Source organism: Leptodactylus fuscus, chromosome 1, assembly GCF_031893055.1.
Source record: "Leptodactylus fuscus isolate aLepFus1 chromosome 1, aLepFus1.hap2, whole genome shotgun sequence".
Classification (NCBI taxonomy): Eukaryota; Metazoa; Chordata; class Amphibia; order Anura; family Leptodactylidae; genus Leptodactylus; species Leptodactylus fuscus.
In genome coordinates this window covers 51,449,117-51,471,497 of record NC_134265.1, presented here as the reverse complement: position 1 = coordinate 51,471,497, position 22,381 = coordinate 51,449,117, and the positions used below count along the sequence as shown (strand labels likewise).

At 37.3% G+C, this 22,381-nt stretch overlaps 1 protein-coding gene across 1 annotated transcript; it reads right to left on the bottom strand.

Moving 5' to 3' along the window:
* Positions 1-9,196: 9,196 nt before the first annotated feature.
* OTP (orthopedia homeobox) lies at positions 9,197-19,860 on the bottom strand. Its single transcript, XM_075270306.1, has 3 exons — positions 19,736-19,860; positions 17,499-17,908; positions 9,197-9,852 (listed from the first exon to the last, which is right to left on the bottom strand). Exons 1-3 carry the CDS (start codon positions 19,770-19,772, stop codon positions 9,331-9,333), a joined length of 969 nt encoding a protein of 322 aa, XP_075126407.1. The 5' UTR covers positions 19,773-19,860; the 3' UTR covers positions 9,197-9,330.
* Between the last annotated feature and the right edge of the window lie 2,521 nt (positions 19,861-22,381).

Genomic DNA, 22,381 nt, shown 5'->3' with positions numbered 1-22,381 from the left:
GAAGTTCATAAAAAGAATCAGGAAACAACCTGATTAGAGGTTATAGGGATGGTGGCTTTGGAGGGGAGGGGGTTGTAGTCATCTAAAATTAGTCTGATGGAGTGGATGGGAATTTGTGTCCATGTGTCAGATTGAGGTCTTTTATCAATTATGTGAAATTTATCATAAACTTTTAGAATCAGGACTTGTCTGACAAGATGTGGTCCGGCCCAGAGAATTGTTTTGACATGGAAGTTCTAGGTTCACACCTGTGATTGAGTTTCCATTTGGGGTGTCCGCTTGGGGATCCCTCAAACGGAAACCTAATCCACTTGAAAAAGTGGTTACCCGAGGTAACCCATGGACCCCATAGACTATGCTTGCAAGACTTCTCTCTCTGCATTTTTAAAGTGGAATGGGGAATGGAATCCCCAAGAAAAGACCAAATGGTAGTGTGAACCTAGTCTTAGTCTGTTTGCAAATGAGCTGTTTGTTGTCCCCAAGACATGACCAAATCTTTTGGCTCTTCCTCCTAGAATGAAGATTGGCAGTGCCCGATGTGTCCTGACCACAGGTGAAAACAAGTGCTCTGGTAGGCACTGCCACAGCCCAGGTGCACTGTATAGCTTACTTGCATGTGAACAGTCATATTCTGCTTGGGTTCTTGATTAAAACAATCAGCCCGTGTACTAAACAAAAATATAAGCAAGTTAGTCCAATGCCAGGTGAATTACAAAGTGCATGGACCACTATTTTTTCATGGGACCTTATTCTCTCTAGCGCCTCAGTTGTTTATAGCAGAATATATTATAAGGGGTTTTTCAAGCTTTTGATATTGACCCATCCCCTTTAAAGGGGTCTTCTGAGATTATAATATTGTAAGCCTATTCTTAGGATACGCCATCAATATCTAATAAGTGAGGTTTTCGACTCCTGGCACCATCGCAGATCTCCTAAATGAAGACACTAAGCAAGCATGTAGTTCACTTCATTCTTTACCTGCCACAATGCCATACATTTGGTTGTGGCTGCACCTAGTATCTAGTATTCAGAATGGGACTCAACGGCTGTACTAGACTCATTCTCCTTTTGGTTTGCCTTAATAGTACCCATCCACACGTCAGAATTTAAAGGGGCTCTATCAGCAAAATCCTGCTGATAGAGCCCCACATATGCGTGCATAGCCTTTAAAAAGGCTATTCAGGCACTGTAAAAGTTAAATTAAACTACCCCCCCATTTTAAAATAATAACTTAAAAAAGAATGTTCTCTACTTACGGAACGTGCACCCTGGGCGGGCATTCAGGGTGCGCCGTCTTCTTCTTCCCCGCCTCTTCTTCCTCTGACGTCTTCGGGTCTCGTCCTCCTCCGGCGCTTGCTCGCGGACACTGATAAAAAAAAAATAGCCCGGGCGCATGCGCAGTAGCCGTAGTAGAAGCCACGTGCTACTGCGCATGCGCCCGGGCATTAATAGTTTAATTTAACTTTTACAGTGCCTGAATAGCCTTTTTAAAGGCTATGCACGCATATGTGGGGCTCTAGCAGCATGATTTTGCTGATAGAGCCCCTTTAAGGTAAACTTCCACCTCAAATTGTTCCATAAACCCTGCGGACATATCTTCTATCGGCCTGATGAAGACACCAGGACGACGTTGAAACGCGTAGCCCTTATCCTTGTCCCTTTGAAACCAATAAAATTGTGTTATTAATAGTTTGAAGATTTTCTCGTCATTGGAACAGCAGCGCTCTAATATTTTCCCAGTTTTTTCTTTCCCACTTCTCTATACCATTACCACCGACTTCGCGGGATGGTCTCTGGGTAAGAGCAGCAGCTGACCCATTTTGTAAGGCTTACACTGTGACTCACGGGTGCCAGGTTGCATTTTTCTTTGTAGCCTGTTGTCAGCTTTGAGTTTTATGAATGTAAAGGGCATTTGCTAAAAAGTGCACCCGACTCCCATCTGAATGGTAAGACATGAGAAAAACATGCGAAAATGGAGGCCACATGCTATATGAATCCATTACAAATGCATAAATGTGGCCCCTGTTTTTTTATATAGATGTAATATACTCTACACCTGATTTTCACATTATATTGTTAACCGGTGTTCTACATGAAGCTCCACCATCATATTTCATGTAGATTAAGTAATCCATAGATTGTATTTGCAGTTAGAAAATCAATGTGTACCGTCTAGTCAATGGTGCTGCTGATTCCCTGCTTGGTCATCAGGTCCATCTGCATTTTTCTTCATCCAGTTTAGGATAAATGAGCTGGTTGTCTCCCCACGGTACAGCTCGGGACACTAACCAATAGTTTGTTTATGCTTTACAGCTGCCTATTGGCAAACCCTCAGCTCCTCGTCCTCCTCGTCATGGAGTAGTGCTGAGGACACACGGCATGACTGTAGGGTGTCAGGGGAAAACATTAGAGAAATACAGTTTTTGTATTTTTTGTTACATTTCTGTAAGCTATCCATTAAGAATTGTACAGTCCTAAAAACATTAGGGCAGATACATCACGAAGTGTCGCTTTTACTAAAGTGGAGCAAATTGTACTTTGAGTTAACCCCCTATCATTCAATACAATGTTGACATGTCCTAAAACTTGGTCAAAGTTTATAAGTTACAGCCTTATTTCCTGACTCATTCAACAAGAGGTCATAGCTTTATAGGGAAAGTGATCGGCGTTGGGGGTTGACAAATTGCACTAAATGTTTGGGTAAAAGTCTAGTGTAAAGCAAGCCAACTAATAGCCAACTGCACAGCGTGTACGTATGTTCTATCCTAGGCCCTGAGAAATTAGAGCAAGTTTTTTGTATCCCAGCACTCATTTGCCGAGACGGGAATAACGCTTTTATGGCTTTTTGGCTGCAGGCAAAACCTACATTTAGTTCTATCAAAAGTCTTATCAAAGGGACCTTGTGTATGTTATACGACCCTATTCAGATATACGTAACATAAATTCAGTCGCAGAAATTTCTGCTGAATGAATATACCCTTACAGTAAGCACTATTAAGTCTTCTTTCTTTGCATCATTTAATATCTGCTGCTCCACTAATTCCAGCACAATTGTAATTTTTTCTATAGCGCCCACCATTCCCGAGCTATCAATACTATTAGTTTTAGTGCATGATATGCTATTTAGTCTCTGTACTGTCAGCAGGGCGGTGTCAGACCAGAGCAGACAAGGGGTGTGACTCTGAGCTCTGACATTGACTGCCTCTGATTGGAGCTCTGAATCACACCCCCTGCCTGACACCACACTTCTGACATTACAGAGCTTACATAGCACATCAGGTACCAAAACTATTTACGCTTGTTGCTCAGGAACGGAGGGGGCTAGAGAGAAAATTCTAACTGTGCTCAAATCAGTGAAGTGGCTTCTATTAATGGTATGTTCACCTGGCAGAATTTGCATTACATGTGCGAATATTCCACGTGGCAAGCCACAACGGCACCCCGTCATGGCATTCCGCTCCGGATTAGGCCTGAATGAATGGGCCTAATCAGGACAGAGCCTCGCGCTGCAAGCAATGAATTTGCAGCAAGATAGGGCAGCTCGCTTCTTTTTTCTGCTACTAGCTTGTGGAAAAAAAAAGCGAGTGGCTCCCATTGAAATCAATGGAAGCCATTTTTGGCAGCGGATTTTGAGGCAGATTCCCTAACAGATGTTAAGAACTAAAACTGATGGAGAAGGTCAAAGATCCTCTTTAATTAATGCCATCATACATCATGCAGTAAAATATGCTGTGTATATTGTCCTTGACTGTGACAACAAACTGTAGTCCACTATCATTGGTTATATATAACTGAACCAAATGGATGACATGTTTGACTCCTAAGGCTTTTGCACTGAATATTGGAGTCTTGGTAGCTAAGAACTCTGTGTGTTTGGTACTGTTAATGGGGATCATGTATCTGAGACCACAGAAGGTCCAGGCTGCAAAATTAGATGGCTATATAGTAGGTACAAACCAAGGGTTATCCCAAGCTCATCAAATCACTGCCAAGATAGAGATAACTGCTCCCAACCAAACTCCTAGGATAGGACTTATGAGAACAGCCAAGTGCTGCCCTAGGCTATATATGCTATACCAGAGGAGAATGGCTGCTACGGAAACAGTGTAGCACAGCTGAATCACACTGTTTCCGTGTCATGAAAAAAATGTAACCCATTTACTGCCAATTTTTTTTTTTCAATAATATGGGAACTGCACCATGAAAATGACGTTTGTGCTCAAGGTAATGCATGCACACAATCAGTTTAAGTTTCCTATGAGGGGCGACATCCTGCTGTAGCACTTGAATGTCCTGTTTCTATTCCTCAATGATAGATGGCGTTTGTAGGCGAGTTAAAGTACCCGATCCCTAATTGGGGATCATGGCAGTTAATGGGTTAAGACTAACGCCCCAGGCAGTTGAAAAGTGCTGGAAAAACCTCAGGGGAATCGCATTACAATTTGCACAAATGGGAATAACACATAAAGAGGATCTTTTATCACTTGGGGCACATGCGGCTTTATATACTGCTGGAAAGCCGACAGTGCACTGAATTCAGCGTACTGTCGGCTTTCATGATCTGTGCCCCATTTGTATACTTTCCCTCTATACAATCAGATTCTTACATACTACATTGACTCTATTTGGAATTTACCATAACGTGCCGGATGTACATATACAGTAAAGTCATGACAATTGCTGAACAGTCTATATATGATGAGTTACGAGAAGATGAACTTACAAAAAGCCAACAAAGAAAAATCCTTAGGTGTTATGGACACAACACAATCATTGTCATTTTACCCTGTAATATCATGTACATATTATTATACACAGTACTGTGATCTCAGAGAGGGATCTACTCTACCAGCAGTGGAAACAAAGCTCCGAAGGGAAAACCTGGTGTAATGTACAACAAAATATAAGATCTAAAATGAGTTTATTGGTTTTATACATAGTGGATGTAACCTCATTGATAAAGCTTGTGTCTATGGCCATCTTGGCATCCTTGTGCTACTTTACCCCATGGACCTCAGTCCTGCAACCTGTATATAATGGAGTGAGCTGTGATTTTACTTTCTTCATCTGAGCTCTACATAAGAACCTTAATATATTTAAAGAGGACCTTTCATCAGATTGGGCACATGCAGTTTTATATACTGCTGGAAAGCTGAATTCAGCGCACTGTCGGCTTTCCCGATCTGTGCCCGGTGTAAAGCTCTATCGGTCCCGGTACCGTATCGCTTTAGTCAGAAGGGCGTTTCTGACAGTTAGCCAGGGACGCCCTTCTGCCCAGCAGTGCCTATCGCGCTGTACTGTGGAGCGGGGAGGAACGCCCCCTCCCTCTGCTCACACAGCTCGTCCATAGACAAGTATTATCAGGAGCGGGAAGGGGGAGTTACTCCCCTCTCCACAGTACAGTGCGATAGGCGCTGCTGGGCAGAAGGGCATCCCTGGCTAAGTGTCAGAAACGCCCTTCTGACACTAAAGCGCTACGGTACCGGGACCGATAGCGCTTTACACCGGGCACAGATCGGGAAAGCCGACAGTGCGCTGAATTCAGCGCACTGTCAGCTTTCCAGCAGTATATAAAACTGCATGTGCCCGATCTGATGAAAGGTCCTCTTTAAAGGAATTTTCCGGGTTAAAAAAAATCTTTTTTTTTTTTAAAAGGTCTGTTTAAAGGTGCTTTGAGCAGTGTTTTGAGTGATTTCTGGGTTTCTGTGGGAGTTCTTGGTATCTTCTGCATTTGTTTACTTGGTGTTAGCTTCCTATATACCTTCCACATTACCTCCCTGTCACTGCTCCCCCTCCTCTCTAACTGTGTTACACCCCCTCTCTGTCTCCCTGTCTAAGCTATCCCGCCCACTGCTAGCCCTTCTCAAGTAACTAAGAACACCCCTTCCCCGCCCCCTCGTATCATACTTACCTAGCTTCCGATCTGGGAGACGGCTCCTCCTTTCTCCTTCATTGTCCACAGCCTGAAGAAGCTGCGCACAGTACCTGTGAGGCCAGCGCAGTAGAGATGCATTGCCATCTCTACTGCACATGTCCTTCAGTCATCTCCCGACTGCGCATGCTCTTCAAGAGAGGATATGTCATTCCCAGACACAGGCAAGAAGATACATAAGTATTGAAGGGGTTAGGGGGGTAGGACTGGTGACATTCCATTTCGGAAGTGGTGAAACGAAGTGTCATCGGATTATTAGAATGTATCCCTGGAGCGGTCACATGACTGCCCCAGGGATATGGATAATTATAATTTTTTTTAATAGAAGTAAATTAGAAGTTAGACAGGAAGAGGGGGTTTAGTTTAGGGGATAATTCATAGTTTATCTAGCACAACCCCTTTAAACACTTAAACCTAAACCCTTATATATTGCCTATTTTTTATGATCCTATTAAAGTATGTCACCCCTTTATGAACACCAAATATTGTCAGATTTAAGAATTTGAGCAACTTGCATTTATTGGCACATATCTTATTATGTGTTATGACTTTTCTTTTATACTTTTTTTATTCTGCTTTTTTTTTTTTTTCAATTCAAAAGTTTGTATTTATTTTCGGAAATAGAAAAAAGCAAAAACAAGCAAAAACATGGCACAAGAGCAATACTTTTTTATTCTTAGTATAGACCCTATGCTTAAAATTTTATTTTCAAAGAAAAAATACTTGGTGAGTGGTGAGAAAGGAGGAAAAGGGTTAAGAATAATTTGGGAGTGCCGGCCCCTATACCCATTAAAACATGAGCTGGGTTGAATACCCTCACCTCCAGATCGGTCTGTAAGTCATCTGTAGTTCTAACCTTGTTACCTATATTTCCTTGTTTATTTTAATTTAATATTATATAAAATATAATGAACTATTTTCTAGCATATTATGTGATTACTATGTAGGGGTACATATAAATATAGGGCTCATATGTCTGACCAGTAAACCAGGTGCACAACAATCTTCTAATATTACATGTTAGCAATATTATCATACATATTTGCCTTGTTCACATTGGTAAATTATCAATAGATTGCTAAAATTTAGCTATATTTATTGCAAAACGCTACAATGAGAAAAGAGAAAGTTAGACAACTGACTCCAAAATTCCCGCCATGTTAAATAAGCCCCATTGGGTTAACCCTTCACATTTAGGGCGGCAATAACACTCTATGGTACTTCTGTATAAATCTTTGCATCTTTGCATTCACAGAATTGCAACATTATTTTTTTATTTTTCTAACATGTTTCTCTGATATGGCTATTTCAGGTTGGTGAGGTCTCCAACATATTCATTTTAACAATGCCCGTTTTATTCTCTATGCTATCCCCTGTAAGGGGATGGTTCTCCAAGAGAATGGCTTATACATAATATATGATGCAATACTCTTTTACAGGAAATCTGGTCTGAATATGGGGTTGGTCTTCTCAAAGAAGTGGTCTTATATAAAAGTTTCCTATATATAATCTTCCTATATCACAACTGGTCTGTAGAAATAGGGATCTATCACCATATTTCTACATGTATTTATTTAAACCATTTATTGGATCATATCACATTATTAATTTGTTTTTATTTCCTAATTGTACTTTTTTTTTATTCTATTTCCTGCACATGATTATGGGGCCGCCATCTTGTCTGAGCTTCTTCTTTGCTCTGATAACAGCATTTAGGGATATGCTTTACGGCACTCTCATAACCATAGACAGCAATAGACTGGAGCTGGCTCATTGAGGTGTATGGGAGAGTATTTATAGATATGTGCAGCAAGCTGTGATATCATCTATTGTCAGTAGTGGATGTAATAGTGGCCAGTGTTGTTCCATAAGGAGGTGTTATCTTCTATTGTAATAATGTATGCAATATAAATGAGTTGACTGCTGCAAAGAAAATCTCTACAAAATAGTTAAGTGCCTTTGTATTATTAGGATTAGTGACCACAGTGAAGATTAAAGGATATACAGGATATAGTGCGTTATAGTATATATAAGTATATATATATATATATATATATATATATATATATATATATATATACTTCTTGATAGAACGCGTACTATGTCCTATATATATATATATATATATATATATATATATATATATATATATATAATTATATATGTGATATGTGTAACATAAAGACTTGTTTTAAAGGGTGGATTATATTCTGGTGACACCATCCCTTTAAACATTTGATAACCACACTGCCCCTAGAGGCCAAGTATGGAATGCAGGAACCTTTCCACACCCTGTATTCCTATAGTCTTGCTATAATCAATCCATTTCCTTCCAGTCTTTCCATTCTATCCCCACACAGCCGCATACAATCCAATTCCAGCTATATTCACATAATGACACAGTGTCCAGCTGACATACTGAAAATGATTTTATTTGTCATTTACATTAAATTGATATAAACTTGTCAAGAAAATGTCAAATCATAGGTTTCATATTCGCTTAAACATTTAAGAAGAAAAAAAAAACAACTTAAAATCAATAAATTAGCACAGACAATAAGTTAAACCATATCACAATGTGACCAGTATAGAACAAGAATGCTTTATCTACACATCCTATCTCCCAGGTTCTTTGTTCTCTCTGTAAGGATTGACCAGCACATGCAGAAAAGCTGATTAGTTTTCTGTACAAAGTCCAGGGTTGAGAAACTCCATGTGCCAGGAGATGCCAGTCACTCACCACCAGTGACACCAGCAATGCTTTAAGGACTACAAAGGCAAGCTGCCAGCTAATCGTCAGAAAAGTGCTTTTTGCCTCTAGAAAAGGAAATAAGACTGAATATTATTATCTGTAGGAAATAAAAACTTTTACAAAACGGGCTTGGTTTCTTCTATGAGAGAAGTAGGTGTCACTGACCTCCTCACAAAAGAAATCCATCTGTAGGTAGAAAGGACAATTGGGGCCTAACATGGATTTCTTTTGTAAGCCCATTGCACAAAGATTGGGGTTGGGGATGAGTATGGGAACACGTGGATGGAAGGGGTTAAAGGGTTAAACCATGTCACATAGAAAAACTACCCCTAGCCAATGTGAAACCAGTAGAAGCAGCAATGGAGACCTCACAGGGTGTATACAAGCTTCTTCTTCTGCCCAGTAACCCTACAAAGTGCCATCAGGTCGTAGAGGGTTAATGCTATACATGGACTAATATAAGAATTTATATTAGAGGGTTTCTTGGATTTTCTGCTGGATTGGGTCCCTGGTCAAGTTGTTGCCACCACTAACCTATCCAGATATCTGGGTCCTCACCATTGAGCCAGTGCTGGGGTGTCCTGGGGACTATGAATGGATGATGGGGCAGAAGGGTAACATGGAGGGGGGAGGGTAACATGGAGTATTAAGTAAAGCTCATGGAGACTGTGTGCTCAAGTGCTTTGCGGCGCAAGGAGGCAATGCTGGTTCCCCTCCAAACATCACTGCTGTCCGGGGAGCTGCACAGCTGGGGGGAACCTGACACGTTGCTGGGACCCTGCAATGAAGTGGGCACCATGCCAGGGAAGGCGGACTGGTATAGGTGTGACTGCAGCCCTGTGCCATTGGAGCCCATATTGGACAACCCCATAGAGCTGGGTGGGGGTCCTGCTGCCAGGCTGCACTGAGACAGAGATTGCGCCATTGCTTGCTGCCTTCCAAGAGATGGGGGCAACGGCAGCTGAGAGACCCCCATTCCGGCCGTGGCCCAGCGGGTATCGTTGGCATGGAAGGAGCACAGGCTGTCGCCCATTGCTGCAGCCGCTGCGGCGGCCGCTGATGGAAACTGCGGCAATCCTGGGGTGGGCAGTAATGTGCCGGGGGCGCGGAACACATTGGTGGTCTTCTTGCGCTTCTTCCACTTAGCACGTCTGTTCTGAAACCAGACCTAGAAGATACAAAGAGAGATCTCCATTATTATCAGACCTTCTGTATAATGGACCAGGACTGATGTCCTGATAGAAACAATAACAACAGTGCCCACAAGTCACATCAATACATACATAATACAAAGCCAACAAACTACACTGCCCACATATCATATAATATAAAATAATACAAAGCCAACAAATTACACTGCCCACATATCATATAATATAAAATAATACAAAGCCAACAAACTACATTGCCCACATATCATATAATATAAAATAATACAAAGCCAACAAACTACACTGCCCACATATCATATAATATAAAATAATACAAAGCCAACAAACTACACTGACCACATATCATATAATATAAAATAATACAAAGCCAACAAACTACACTGCCCACATATCATATAATATAAGATAATACAAAGCCAACAAACTACACTGCCCACATATCATATAATATAAAATAATACAAAGCCAACAATCTACACTGACCACATATCATATAATATAAAATAATACAAAGCCAACAATCTACACTGACCACATATCATATAATAAAAGATAATACAAAGCCAACACACTACACTGACCACATATCACATCAATACATACATAATACAAAGTCAAAAATATAAAATTTATAGAAAATAAAACATAGCAATTCAAGCATTAAATAACTAATACTGTATCCAAAATACGAATAATAATAGTAATGTTGATAATGATTATTAATAATAATAATAATAATAATAATAACAACAACAACAACAACAACAACCACAATAATATTCCAGGAGTAAATACACAGTAAGCATGGAGGAATTGGAGAGTCAGTGATAATATATAGATGGATGTTTGTATGGTTGGCATCAGTTATTACAATGTAACATATATTAATAAGGATAAGAAGTAAATAAATACGATCATGAGATAATTTGGCAAGGAAGGAGACCCCGGCCCATGAAGAACCTGCTGGATGTCCAAACCTCAGCAGATGCAATGGAGAACAGAACCTGGGGCTGACCCGATACTGCAATGGATGTTACAGTGGCAAACCACAGACATTCTGTATATATGTATATAACATTTAGTGTGTGCATAAACAAGACATTGTCGTCAATATAAAATTATAAAATAAATTGCATATTGCGGCCTCTGCCTGTCTATCATATCTCATATCTATCTAATCTAATATCTATCTATTATCTATCTATTTATTTAGCTATCTATCATATCTCATATCTATCTATCTATCTAATCTAATATCTATCTAATCTAATATCTATCTATCTATCTATCTATCTATCTATCTACCTATCATATTTTATATCTAAGTATCTATCCAACTATCCATCGTTTAAAAATAATGAATTAATAAATATGAGATAGATTATTACTTTTCTGTCGGCATATAAGACTCTTATTCTCTCTTCTATATGTCTTTAACATGCACTGAATATAGATGGATAGATAGATAGATAGATAGATAGATAGATAGATAGATAGATAGATCTTACAAATATATTACAATATAATAAATGATATGACTATTGGTATAATTTTTCCATTATAAAGGGCCATCATGATTAATATGCTGTATGTCTGTGTAGGTGTAATATGGTGATATAGTATTTATAGGAGCAGGCATCTATGGATTTAATCCCGGGTTTTGCCATATATATATATATCCTGTGCCCCAGTACAATTTCCCTCTCCTCGCCCTGTATTCACATCGTGCAGCTTCTGAGGGCGGCATTGGTCCAGCACTGGACACCTGGAGCTCAGGATAATATATAAGCGGCATATACAATGTATATATTAGCGGCATATACAATGTATATTCAGTGTCATGTCATGAATACATGTTTCCTGGTCTGGATATTGGGGTCTGATATGATATTATAAAGTGATCCAATGCAGAGGATAGTAAGGGGTTACAGATATGAACTGAAAAAAAAAACCCACATAGAAAAAAACTCGACTTCATGTTTAGCCTGTGTATTGATTCCTCTGGTATCTGTGATATATCTATTAAAGAGTTCTATAGTAGAATACATTCATTCTATATATGTGTGCTTATATGTGTATTGTTTTGTCATCGCTACAATGAATGGAGTTAGGGAAGATGAAAACAATTAAACATTTATTATTATTATTATTATTATTATTAGCATCAATAATAATAGTAATAAAAATAATAGTAAATAATAATACCAATAATAATAATTAATAACAAATAATAATAAACCAATCGTGACAGTGTATCAGCCATGGAGAGAACACTACAAGTATACAGCTGATATGGAGATGAGAGGAGTTTGTTATTTCTCTCATATTTTACAAAGGCTCATTAATTCTCTCTAATTACACAATGACTCTGCTAATCTGCATATTCTGAGCTCCTTTCCTTGTAGATTTTTATTTTTTTTCTCACTTTTTCTCTTTTTTTAAGTCCATCATGTTAGTTATCTCCATCCATCTGTATTGTTCATTGTTATATGATCTGTATAGCAGTCTCCTTACTGTCATATGTGCTTCATGATTTATAATAATCTAAAATATTTAGGAAATGTAATTTTTATTAAACTGAAAATACTTTCATTAAAAACAAAGGATCCTGAATATCCGACCTGATTATTTACAATATAATAATACCAATAATATAATGTTCCTAGTAATTCTGGCTGATAGGTCTAAAGTATATGCAACATTAAAATAATAATAATAATAATAACGTGTTTGATTTTTTTATCTGAAATTTTTCTCACATATAATTCCATGTTTTTGACCAAATTTGTTAATTTTCTTTAAAAAAAAAAAAAGTATAATAAAAAAAATAATTATTTTAATTTTGAAAATGAGAAGAAGGAATATTTTATAAATCTGATTTAGAACAAAAAAATAACTTCCTAACATTGACATTGCAATTTCTGCTCTAGGGATGGTCTAGTTTATCATATATTATTATTATTATTATTATTATTATTATTATTATTATTATTATTATTATTACAGTTATTATTATTTTCGTTATTATTATGATCATTATTAATTGTAATAATAATATTAGTGCTACTAACAGTACAGGCCCATAAATATATTTGTATGTTATATCTGAATACATTGTAGGATTAATGATATTCTGCCTGATATTAGGATATAGTAGATGATATCGTGAATGATATGTCTGATATCATGATATAATAATTTATCGACTATTATACATCACATTATTAGAACATAACGATATTCTAATTATTATGAATTGTATTCTTTAGATACAAAGATAAAAACAATATAGCCTGAATGCTATAATGTATACTGTTCTTTATACTATTATTAAATTATTATTATTATTATTATTATTATTATTATTATTATTATTATTATTTGTATTACTTCTTATACTATATGTTTTATAGTTATGTTAGTAAGTATTATCCATTAATAATATCGAAATATTGAATATTTTTTTTCTAATTATGTTATAAATGATTATTTTATTATAATTCGATCTCATCTTGTATTATATCATATATACATGTATATACAGTAAAGGTAATATATGATGATGATGATGATGATGATGATGATGATGATGATGATGATGATGATTTGATCCAACCTAATCTAGAATCAACATCTTGAAATCCCAGAGAATCCTCTAGATCCCAGGCTGAGCCTCAGCACATGATGTTAGTTTAGTCAGTGACTACCATTGCTCTCTCCTATGTTATAACATCTGCTGTAACCCAATATCAGATCCAATGTTTTGCTCTTGCTTTGTATTTAATGAGTGAAGACAAGACACAAGGAGTTATTGGGAAGCATTAGAGGAATGCAGCAGCCATTAAGGATGTAAACACTCCAGGAATAATAGAGAACTCAGCTCCATTATGTTGGAGGATTAGTAGAATTGCAGACACAAAATATCATTTTATGTGTCATGGTTTAGTAGATCTGCTGAGCACATCCATCAGGGCTGATAGCACAGGCATTAACCATCAGTGCAAATGGCTGCAGCCTGAGTGTTATGTGAGGAGCTGGAAATGGGGAGAAGGATGAGGAATGGGGAGAAGACATTGCCTGATCCTAAGAGAAGGATTGCAGCAGAGATCCTCTCATTACCTGGGGGCAGGAGGGGATCCCACTGCTATAATACAGACATAATATACAATATATACTCCAGGTAGCTGACAATATATTGCCCGTTTAATTGCTGCCCTGTAAATGGACTGGAGCCAGCACAAGGGAGAGGAAGGCTGGGGCTCCTTATATCCAGCACACAACCTTTATGAAGACCTCATTGCAATCTTACTCTTGGAGATGATTAATGTGAAGATTTGGTAGGAAATCTGGAGAGTTGTATTAAAGCTGCCGGGATCTCAGGTTCATTTCGATCAGCCATCCGTGAACTCAGGGCCGAATTCATTATACCTTAATAGTGCAGGGAGAGGGGACATGCAATCTCTCCATCCCATTAGAAAGCACATACAAGCCTGGGCCCTATTAAGATGTGGCAGCTGACAGCAGCATATCATGGGAAGGGGCTATACATGTGTGTGTGTGTGTGTATATATATATATATATATATATATATATATATATATATATATATATATATACACACATCAGCACCGGGAAAACCCACAGCAATGGTCGTGTAAGGAACAAATATTCTACCAAATCTATCTATGGATCTATTTTCTGTTCATCTACCTTCTTTCTATAGCTTGTAACTTCTAGCTATCCATCTACCTATCTTCTATGTTATATATCTATTATGTATCCATCAACCTTCTATGTAGCTATCAATCTCATATATATATATATATATATATATATATATATATATATATATATATATATTCTATCTAAAATACATCTATCTATCTGTTTCAAAAATAACTTCTATCTTTCCATCTACGATCGCAATACAGTTATACAATTGGGCCTTGTATAAATACGCACATGTGAACGTGTGTTCAGTCTAAATATACATTATATATACCTATGTACTCATAAATCAATCTATCCATTTATCTATATATCTATTGTAAAATGACTTCTGTCTTTTTATCTACAATTAAAATACATTCTATAAATGTAAACGGGTGTTCAGTCTAAATAAACATTATGTGGATAAATGGTAGATAGATAGATAGATAGATAGATAGATAGATAGATAGATAGATAGATGTGTATTCATAAATCTATCTACCTACATATCTATTTGAAGATGTATTATATCTTTTCATCTACAATTGCAATACAGTTGTATTATTAGGCCTTGTACAAATACGCACACCCCTACATGTAAAAGTGTGGTCAGGCTGAATATAATATATATATATATATATATATATATATATATATATATATATATATATATATATATATATTATCATTCAATGAAAATACATGCAAATGAGGTATATATATATATATATATATATATATATATATATATATATATATATATATATATATATATATATTTGTCTTCCTCTATCTATAACACTACAATGCGTTTGTTGAATTAGGCCTTATATAAATACACACGCAATACAATATATATATATATATATATATGTACATACACACATACAGGCCTCCATACACCAGTATGCACAGAAACAGAAACATACACACATATAAATTCATAGATAGATAGATAGATAGATAGATAGATAGATAGATAGATAGATAGATAGACTCTCGTCTTCAGCTCTATGTGTATACTCTTATAGACCACTTTGACCCCTCTCTAGCTCTCACACCCACCCCCCATTACACTCTATCTGGCAATATTATCACACAAGAATTCTCCAGAATTTCTATTTTTTTCCATTGATCTGTTTTTTATGTAAATATAATATTGAAAGTGAATTAATCCTTGGGAGAGACTAATGATTCTGCTTATTATATGGCCTAGTATTTGCATGATTTTCACATTGCTGCTTAATAAGCCATCCCGGGTTATAAATAATAGTGAATTGGTTTCTAATAATGGCGGAGCCATAAAGTGAATGGCTTTTATAGCTGGCACCGCGGCCCTGGCAGGCTCCTGCAGGATAAATCTCGGGATTATTATTTTTAATGTCCCCTCACTATATAATCGGCCGATAATAACACTGCATCATTTTCTTAGCTCTCTTATTATTACAACTTTTATTTTCCTACTACATTTATAGGACATGGAAGAAATTGGGCAGATCAGACTCAATGTCTACTGCAAGGAAATGTCAGGCAATTATCATTCTATGCAAATACATGCAAATGAGGCATTCTATTCCAATAGCAGATATTGTGCATCAGGCAGTGGTAATAGGGCTGGGTGTCATCTCCCCTTATTACAATATATGTCTCCTTACAACACACTACACAAGCAGGACTCCTATAAGTAATTAACTTCTACATCACATTGGATTCTTCATTAACTGCTTATTTCAGGCAACAAATATGTGTAAAGAAGATCATAAAAGAAACGAATATTTTATAGGAGATGTTGCTATGATAAAGCAGACGATTGTTTGTTGGTTCAGTATTTATATAGGTAGAAATGGGTAATAATTTCGTTACAATTCATTATTTTTTTGTATTATATATTATTAAATTCGATGCAAAAAATATATAGAGTTGTAATAGTATTGCAGATTGCACAAGAAGTCATTGCATTATAGTATTGTAATATATAGTATTGCAGGGTGCAAAAATATAAGAATTCATTGTTTTATTATATATATATCATAGTGTTATAGTATTGTAATGTGCAACAAATTAATTGCTTTATCATATTGTGAAGATATATATGTATAGTACTGCAATATTTAGTATTGCAGGGTGAAACAGATTAAGAATTTGCTACTTTATAATATTGTAAATTTATTTATAAATAAATATATTATAGCATTGCAGGGTGTAACAAATTCATTGCTTTATAATATTGCAAATATATATATATATATATATATATATATATAATAGTATTGAAATATATACAGTTGTATTGTAGGGTGCAACAAATTAAGAATCCATCGCATTACAATATTATAATATATAGTTTTGTAGGGTGTAAAACAAAGGTCTTGATTGAATTAAATGATGTATTTTATATTCTGGGTTATATAGATGCCAATGGGATTGTTTTATTTTCTGCATAGTAACAAAATAACTTGATCAAATACTTTGCTGTATTTATTTTCATGACATAAGGATGGATTGTGCTGAACTATAAACGGTGTTTTGTTACTATATTAACAAACCAGGCTCTGCTACATCTAAACAGGAAAAATATGTAAATGCTGCATGGCTTATATGTAAAAATATAAAATAAATGAAGCAAAGGACATGGATGTAGTGATGGGTCAGCACCAGGGACAGAGGATTTCAGCACCATGGGCAGCGCATTAGGGACTTTCTAGTGAATTTGCACTATCACTGTCTAGTGAATTTGTCAAAATGTGACATTTAGGTATATATATATATATATATATATATATATATATATATATATATATATATATATATATATCTGTCTATGTATATATACACACACCCATATTCTCTATATTTCTAGATCTATCTATGTATATATACACACACCCATATTCTGTATGTATGGAGTCTATGTCATGTTTTTGCCCCCTACCTGCACTCTGGACTCTGTCAGCCCGATCCTCAGGGCCAACTCTTCCCTCATGAAGATATCTGGGTAGTGGGTTTTGGCGAAGCTCCTCTCCAATTCGTTGAGCTGGGCGGGGGTGAAGCGGGTTCGGTGCCTCTTCTGCTTCTGCTGTCCCTGGTTCTGGTTCTGCTGCGGGCCGCCTTGGTTCGGGTTCTGCTGCTGCTGCTGTTTGTCGGGGTCTTTGGAGTTGACGGCCAGAGAGGACTGGTTGGCTCCCACGCTGGTGATGTCCTCCCCGGGCAGCAGGGTGGCGCCCTCTACCTGCTCCGCGCTGTTCCCCAGGTCTCCCGGGTGCACAGAGTCCGAGGCGCCCACTCCCAGGCGGCATTTCACCGCCTCCCGGTGCCCCAGCAGCTCTGCCGCATCCTTCATCCCTGTACAGGAGGAGAGGACATGTCAGCCGGGCCTCAACACTGGAGAGCCCCCTCCCCTACCAGTCATTATATCAGGAGAGGGGGCACTATATTATATATATTATATATTACATTTTATATCCCAATTACTACAACTGCACAAGACATAAGTAACTGGAGGTCATGCAACTATGGCTACCATGTATCCGGGGTAAAGACAAGGAGCTACGGTAGTATATACTAGGACAACACCATATATGTATAGTATGTTGTCAGTATACTAGGACCACAGCATTACCTTATCAATTATTACAGCTGCACAAGACATAAGTGACTGGAGGTCATGTAACTATGCCAGGAAGCACCATATATCTACAACAACATATATGGAAACAAATATAGATAACACCATGCCAGGGCACTACCATATAACAACATATGAGGAAACCAACATAGATAACACTATGCCAGGGCACTACCATGTAACTACATATGAGGAAACCAACATAGATAACACTATGCCAGGGCACTACCATGTAACTACATATCAGGGGCAAAACACATGATCATAGACTGCAACGCCATGCCCCTAACATTGCCAATGTCTAGCAACATTATAGAGGAGCAACATAGATAACACAATACCAGGGCACTACATTGTATCTACATATCAGGGAATCAGTATAAATAACACCATACCAGAGCACTACCTTGTAACAACATATAAGGAAGTCAAAACGGACAACATAATGTCAGGGCACTACAATGTATCAAAATATCTGGAAATCAACATAGATAACACCATGCGGGATCCAACCGTGTATGAACATATCAGGGATATACACAGGGAGTTATAGACTGGGGCTGTATATTAGGAAACACTTTATCACTTACCATCATGTATCTACATATCAGGGGCAACACAACTTATTATAGACTTTCATACAGACAGGACTACCATCCAATATCTCTCAATATATCTGGGATACAAGACAGACAACACTGTACCTATGCAAGGTTTAATAAAGATAACACTGAGCCAGGATACAAAACTATATCAACATATCAGGGTACAACACAATTTATGATAGATTGCAATAGAGGAAACTAAGCCTGACACTACCATATGCAATATGTATACATATGAGAAATGTAACACAGGCAGCCATGCCAGGACACTATAGTATATACTGTATACACAGCCATCAGTCAGCACTAATACTACTTATTGCCATGGACTTAGTATAAACGTGTATATAGTGCACCAGGGCACCACATCTACCAGATACAACAACTATTCAATATATTATAAAGTAACCCCAATAGTAAAGGCCAATAGTAACACAATACTATGCACATATACTGACTATCCTCCATCCTAATCCATAGGGCAGTCACAGACTATTTCTAGGCGTTGTAGGAATTGTAAAGTTTTAGGACCACACTCCTAAAGATACCGGGACCACATGCACTGTGTGCACAGGCAAGCAAAGGGCTAACAGCCGCAGAAAGTCTACAAACTAAGTTCCTCTCCCTACTGAGCCAGGTGCATGGCCATGGAGTAAAGTGTCAGCTCTGTGCCCAAACTCTAGAAATCCAAAAAGCCCAAATCCACAGATAAGCAAAGAAGTAAAGAAGCAAGTACAGGAGTTTCTTTGGGTGTGAATGGAGTGCATGCGGCTTCCTTGCTTGTCCACATCCGTGTATTATAAGACTGCAGTTAAATCAAATTAAACTTTAATACTACACAATTACTTTAGAAGGAATTAGCCCATTTAGGAGCATTAAGGCGCAATCAGGCACAAATTGACGCTTTCCTGGGGAGGGGAGAGGGTGGCACACACTCACCGAGTCGGGCGTCCAGGAGGTCGGCGTGAGACAGCATCGCGCACCGCTCCAGGGCGAAAGCCTGTCCCCCCCAAATCCTGCCGGCTGCTTAACGATCGCAAAATAAAAATAGATAGATAGATATAGATAAGCTAAATGAAAGAAAATTCGGTTTGTGCTTAAAAAGGGGGGTCCCCTGCATTATAATGTCCTTTAGTGAGGCGGGGAGGTGCTTAGTGCCTGGGTGAGGGCTGCCACCAGCGACCAATCACCGAGCGATCTGCAAATGTCACCGACTCAGCTCCCAGTGCAAGTGCTGCAGCTCCAGGCTGGGGGCAGGGGCTGAGCTGCCAGACCCCTACTCTCCAAATGTGCCCTCTTCTGTGGACCTGACACCCCTGCTAACACTCACTGGACCATACACACTGCCATATATAATCGGCCAAATCTGCTGCAGATCAAAGGCAATTTTACCGAAAAATCAAACACTGCAAGCTGATAAGAAATGCAATAAAATCAGGAAAGATGATGATAATGATGATGATGATGAAGGCTGTGGCTATTATTATAAATGAGGACCAGTCTAATAATAGTTTACTTGACTTTTCTTCCCTTTGATCTAATTTATGTTTATTTTCTGCATCATTTGTCATTATTAGCCTTTCCTCATAATATTTATTTGGAGCTTAATTCGATTAATATCAATTAAAAATAATCGCCCGCTTGTGATTGTTAACAATGATTGGGTATCTTAAGGGTTAAATTAAGTTGGATAGATAAAATTTATCGGATCATTTCACCCACGTTACAAGTAATGTCGGGGGCACGATCATCATTGGGACAGACGTCTGTATTCAATACATCCGCCTGGGTGAGGGATAGATAGATAGATAGATAGATAGATAGATAGATAGATAGATAGATAGATAGATAGATAGATAGATAGATAGATAGTATATATAATCAAAAGAGAGATAAAGAAACATAGATAGATACAAATTGATAGATAGATAACATATAATCAAAAAAGAGTTAAAATAGATACAAGTGGATAGATAGATAGATAGATAGATAGATAGATAGATAGATAGACATGTATAATCAAAAGAGAGAGAAAAGTACATAAATATATAGATGAGATATATAAGCAACAGAGAGTTAAAGACAGCTAGATAGGAGATAGATAGATAGATAGATAGATAGATAGATAGATAGATAGATAGATAGATAGGAGATAGATAGATAGGAGATAGATAGATAGATAGATAGATAGATAGGAGATAGATAGATAGATAGATAGATAGATAGATAGATAGATGATAGATAGATAGATAGATAGGAGATAGATAGATAGATAGATAGATAGATAGATAGATAGATAGATAGATAGATAGAATAAAGGGATAGAGAGAGTGAAAGATTATTATACAGACACATAGATGATGGAACAATAGATAAAAAGAAAATTGAGAAATAGTAGAACATAGATGATAGAAAATAATGAAATAAATATATAAATAAACAAAGAAAGAAAAAAAATGTTAAAAATGAATGGATAGATAATATATGAAAAAAATCAGATATAGATAGATATATGGATAAACAGGTGATAAAAAATAGATAAAAATAATATTGATAGAAAATATTTAGAGAATAGAAACAAATGATAGATAGATAGATAGATAGATAGATAGATAGATAGATATGAGCTAGATAGAATGTATTGGGGCAGAATTTCCATTTCGATGATAGTGATCCATTACAGTATATTTGGTGCTCTCCAACCCTACATGTGACAGACTCAGCTCTGCTATATACATCTACTACATATATATTACTTTATTTTACAGTCGGTCTCTGCTTTGTGGAGTGATTTGTAATATTTAGGTAGGAGTGTGTCATTGGAGAAGTATCTATATAATCGAGTGTCCATAGATCATCTTCTTCCATTATTAGCTTGTATACTTTCCATGTCCTTCCATCCTTGTATTGCTGATATTATCTCTGATGATTGGGATTTAGATACACAAATCCATCTCTTCCACACTTCATGGCATGTGTATTGGGCTGCAGACCCTCCTCATTGCTAGTAAATGTCTGTACAACGCTGCACATTGTGCATGAACATCCTCCATAGACAAAGTCAATGCGGTAAATAGAGTTAAATGTGCTTTCTTTGCATGTGAATATGTGGCAAGTGCAGGATCCATGTGCAGAGCTGTGAGGGGGAAGCCAAGCATCCCTAATGCTCTGATTCTTCAATCCCAGCCAACAACAAAGTTTAGATTAGCAATATATTTCTAACCAGAGTTATTTTCAAGATCATTAGGCATTTATGTAATTAGTGCCAAATCTATAAGCTTTTATTACGATTATTAGAGTAAAATCAGTCTAAATTTGTACTAATTTACTACTGTTTAGACTTGGCTGTCAGAGCCAGAGCTTCTTATTGTAAATGATAAGTGAGGAAATTAAGTGCAAAATTCTGTACCAGTTCTGATGCGCCTGCAAACAATCCGTTTCAATTGCGTTTGAGGCAGCACATACAATGCCCTCTCCAAGTCCTCTCTGCTGATTTTTCTTGTCTCTTCCTCTTATTTGCACAACACTCAGCCCAGCCTGAGATTTTCAGCCTCCCCCTGATTAACATTGATTTTTAATCCCGCA